Below are 4,548 nucleotides of genomic sequence, written 5' to 3' on the forward strand. Positions count from 1 at the left end.
TTTTAGATTTGCATTTTTTACATTTTCTGAAAAAATCAAACTATCTAAAATTTCTATATCCTAAGGGGCAGCTTGTCTCATCGGTACGGTCTTTGCTTCGTACCCGAAAAATACCGCGTTCGATCACCGGCCGCTGCTCTGTGTGGCCTTGAGCAAGTCGCCTCGTCTTAACTCAATTTTACGGCGGTGCACTGCGGCTGACGCATGCGTTATTCTAGTCTTCCCTTAGAATTGACCCTGGCGACAAATTTCCCCTTGGGGATGAATTAAGGTAATTTTACTATATTACATTTTAAAAAATTGTCATCCCTACGTGGTCTTCTGGTATGACACTCACTTTCGGATCGGAAGGTCCTGGGTCCTCGGCGCATAGTTGAGACCTAGGAAAAGGCACTTTACTCACATTCTCTCACCGTACTCAGGTGTAAAATGGCTAATCTGGCCGGTAACAGCGTTGTCTATGTCGGAAAAAAAACCTAGTAATATCGCCTAACAAGTGTCATGTCTCGTTCTACTTACTACGTGTTACTGTTGGTCAGGGACCCCTTGTAAAGCGCTTTGAGCAGGTTTACAACAAGAAATGAAGTGGGTAGGAAAGTGCCAGAAGACAACAGAGAATACATTTTCTTTCGCGGCAGTGATGTGGGTTTGAACCCGCGACCTAGAGCAGGTTTAGTGGATAATGTGCTATATAAAAGCACAAGCTCAAGTTTACATAATATCACTTTGAGACGATGGGCCCCATATATACTGATAACATTTTATTGGAACTATATTATCATAGTAGTCCTTCTGAGCCATTAGGCCCATGAAGCCGGAGTTTATCCCTGTATTTGTAGCGTAAAACGGGCAATAGCAATTTCTTGCTATCAGTTGGAGAGGACGGTAATCTATCGCAAAGTACTTTCCGCCAGATCACTGCTAGGTGAACTGGGATGATCGAAAAAACCAAAACAATCTCGACTTCACCCGGGGATCGATCATCGTCCCTTTGGGTGTGAAGCGAGTGCTCTACAAACTGAGCTATCGAGACCCCCTTTCTACATGTGTAAATGCATGACATAATAATCAGTAGGAAGGTGAACATATATTTTGGATTTGCATTTTTTACATTTTCTGAAATAATTTGCTCCACAGAGCATATTAATCTTTATTTGAAGTAAATCGCGTGATTTTTCATGAAGTTATGGTCAGATGTATAGGGAAACATATCCAGCCACTTTTCTCAAATTTCATACTTTTTCAACATGACTAGCTGTAAAAAAATATTTAGAAGTGAAATTTAGCTTTGATGTCTCCCAAAAATGCACAAAAAGGTTTGATTTAATCAGTTATGACAAGAACTCATTTATGATAAATTATTGACCTTCTCACTAAACTTGGCCATATCTCAGTTCAAACCTTTTCACCATCCGACTGGTTATGGCATTCACTGTAACATATTATTCCGTTACTTATGCTGGATCCTAGGTGCCTATTTAATGTTGATATTTTATTTTGAATTTGCTAGAATCGGGAACAATAATGTTTTATCTTTTTACGTCATAATGTTGCAATACTATTATCATATTTTGTTCTTGTTAAATTGAATTCGTATCACGTTTCCATCAAACTTGTCTTACTGTTATATGTTTTGTTCTACATCACTGTAAAGCGCTTAGAGCCTGTGACAACGGGGTAAAGCGCTATATGAATGCCATTTATTATTCTTATTATTATTAATGTGATGTCAAAAAAAAACCGGTTCCAATCTCATTGAAAGTGTAAAACCAAACTTCCGGAGGACTGAATACATGCCTTGTGTAAATAACCTTCTGCTTTCAGAGCCATCGAATCTTTATTTTTTTTTTCTAGTCCAAATAGATGTTGGTCATCAATAAATATCATTCATCCTCGCTCTTGTACGTCCCTTAGAATCCGCCTTTGCGACTCAATATGTAACCTATCCAATAATATTAGTCCTTCAAAGGACTGATTACATAACACTTTCAATGATTTCGGAACCGGAAAAGCAGAGGGTGTGACGTCACGAGTTTTCTTCCCTATTGGCAAATAATCTTAGAAGAAATGAATGCGGTCTATTTTTGCATAACGATTATTACCTGTGAGTCCAGGCCTAGAGTGAGCAACATGAAGAAAAAGAGAATAGACCACAGGGGCGCTGGAGGCAAGCTGGATACCGCCTCTGGATATACGACAAAGGCAAGGCCAGCACCTGTTATAGGGCAGAAACAAACAATTAAAGTTTAATTTGTACTTCACAAAAAAAAAAGAAAAAAAAAAAGAACTATTATATAGCGCAATATCCACTAAACGTGCTCAGAGCGCTCTACAAAGGGTCCCTGGTCAACAGCAACATTTAACATTTATTTAGGACGGGACGTGATGCCTGTTAGGTGATATTGCATTTTTTTCTCGGACGGAGACAACGCTGTTAACGACCAGGTACTCATTCTACTAGTACTAAAGTCACATCAAGATCTTGACAGCTTGAAAACTCTGGCCCAGGACAGTGGCCAATGGAAACAATTAGAAACATGGATGGAGAGAGTAGCTATACTCATCGACTTCGACTGAATCACACCATTCTCAGCAAGTGTCATTCGGACTGCCAGGCTTACTACTACTATTTTAGATAAGGGATATCTAGAATAAAACTCTGGCCCAGGACAGTGGCCAATGGAAACAATTAGAAACATGGATGGAGAGAGCAGCTATACTCTTCGACTACGACTGAATCACACCATTCTCAGCAAGCGTCATTCGGACTGCGAGGCTTACTACTACTATTTTAGATAAGGGAAATATCTAGAATAAAATATAAATTATACATTTGAAACATACCGTCAGCCGCTACGTCCTCAATGCCTACATCAAGTTTTCCAGCCATGTAACCCAGAAATGAAAAAATGACGAACCCGCCAAATACACAGGTGAAGGAATCTCCTATAGCAACGATCATGGAGTCCCTGGCAACGGAATACACAATGGGGAGATCAGAGGAAATTTTTTTTATTGGGTGAATGATTGTCAAAAATCACAATATTGATTAGTACTTCAGTGAGTGGAGAAAGCGCTTATATTGATAATAAAAGGAAATGAAGTGAGTAGAAAAATGCCAGAAGACAGTAGAGAATTAAAAACTTTTTTTTCGCGGAGATGGGGGCTCGAACTGATACGACAACTCCGCCTGGCCGCGAGAGGGACACTATACAGTCGACGCCATCCACCAATAAAACAAAAAAGTGATTTCAAACGTAGTGTCTTTTTAAAGTCCGTTTCCCGACTTCTTGAGGTCATGGGTTCAATCCAAGCCATCGTTATGTTATAGCCTGATACTGAAATCCAAAAGAACTGGCAGTTTTACGTCATTATTTGGTTTTTGCACCGCCTAGTGAGTTGTCGTTAGTAAAGCTCATGGAAACAAGTTATTTCATTGGTTGAACTATTGAATTCAACTCACGATTTGTTTTCTTTTGTGGCAAAAGACTGGAATTTTGAGGACATTTTTGGTCAGTATCAGGCCATAACTTTACGAAGGCCACGGTTCAACACACACCAAGTCCTCGAATTTTGTTTACAAAGCAGCAGTGATGCTTAAGCTCTATTCTCAAAACAAACATGTTATTATAACATAGAGACGATTGAGACAGAGACATTGAGAAAGCTCAAATATTGGGGGGGGGGGGGGGGTAAATATTAATTCAGAAAAGTGAGTGGAGCAGGCACTTATGTTGATAATAACAGAAAATGACGTGTTTATACAACAAGTGGCCCTGTTGGGTCGCGCGGTTCCATGGTTGGTAATGTATGGCCATCATCTCGGATTGTTAGATCCTACATCACCGGTGCGATTCGATGGTGTATCCGGCAATCAATACCATGGCGATTGTTTTCTCTTACTTTTTACTCTTGTGAGTTTTAGATAACATTTTTTTTTCAGTTTCTCTTATTTATTCAATGTTGCCGAGATGAGGAAAATCGCTCGTTTATTTTGTTTTCATAATGAGTTGCCTCGTTTGATCATAGGTATGGTGACAAAAGTTTGTATTCTTAAAATAAGTATATTTAATTTAGTTAAATCTGAACGTAAAAAAAATAATTGTTGATTTGTGTGTGTGTGTGTGTGTGTTTGTGTGTGTGTTTGGGTGGGTGGGGGGGGGGGGGGGGGGGGGGGGGCTTTATTGGCTTTATACTTTAAAATAAAGTCAACAACAACGACGACAACACAACAACAAAAGTTAAAAAAAATTAAAGAAACAGTTAAAAATTTAAAACACAGTTATACAGCACGAAAAATAAGACACAGCAAAAAAGCACACACCCCCCCCCCCCCCCTCAAATAAAAAGAAATAAAAAAACAAACAAACCCAAACCAAACAAACAAACAAACAAACAAACCAAAAACAAAATAATGAACAAAGCAATGAGAACCCCCCCCCCCCCCCCACCCATCCAAACTAAAAACGACAAAATAAAATAAAGAAAAGAAAAATAAAGAAGAAAAAAACCCCAAACATTAAATTCTTTTCAACAAATCTTGATTTC

At 38.9% G+C, this 4,548-nt stretch overlaps 1 protein-coding gene across 1 annotated transcript in view; it reads right to left on the reverse strand.

The window, feature by feature from the left end:
* Positions 1 to 1,980: 1,980 nt before the first annotated feature.
* The window catches only part of LOC144975890 (sodium- and chloride-dependent glycine transporter 1-like), a 16,775-nt gene continuing 14,207 nt past the window's right edge, over positions 1,981 to 4,548 (reverse strand). The window contains exons 6-7 of the mRNA XM_078920076.1: positions 2,845 to 2,969; positions 1,981 to 2,215 (exon numbers count right to left, since the gene is read on the reverse strand). Of these exons, the coding sequence (XP_078776202.1) occupies positions 2,079 to 2,215; positions 2,845 to 2,969 (262 nt within the window). The 3' untranslated portion in view covers positions 1,981 to 2,078. The remainder of the gene's footprint in view (positions 2,216 to 2,844; positions 2,970 to 4,548) is intronic.

Source organism: Berghia stephanieae, chromosome 6 (genome assembly GCF_034508935.2).
Source record: "Berghia stephanieae isolate SIO BIC M18660-M18661 chromosome 6, UCSD_Bste_1.3, whole genome shotgun sequence".
Classification (NCBI taxonomy): Eukaryota; Metazoa; Mollusca; class Gastropoda; order Nudibranchia; family Aeolidiidae; genus Berghia; species Berghia stephanieae.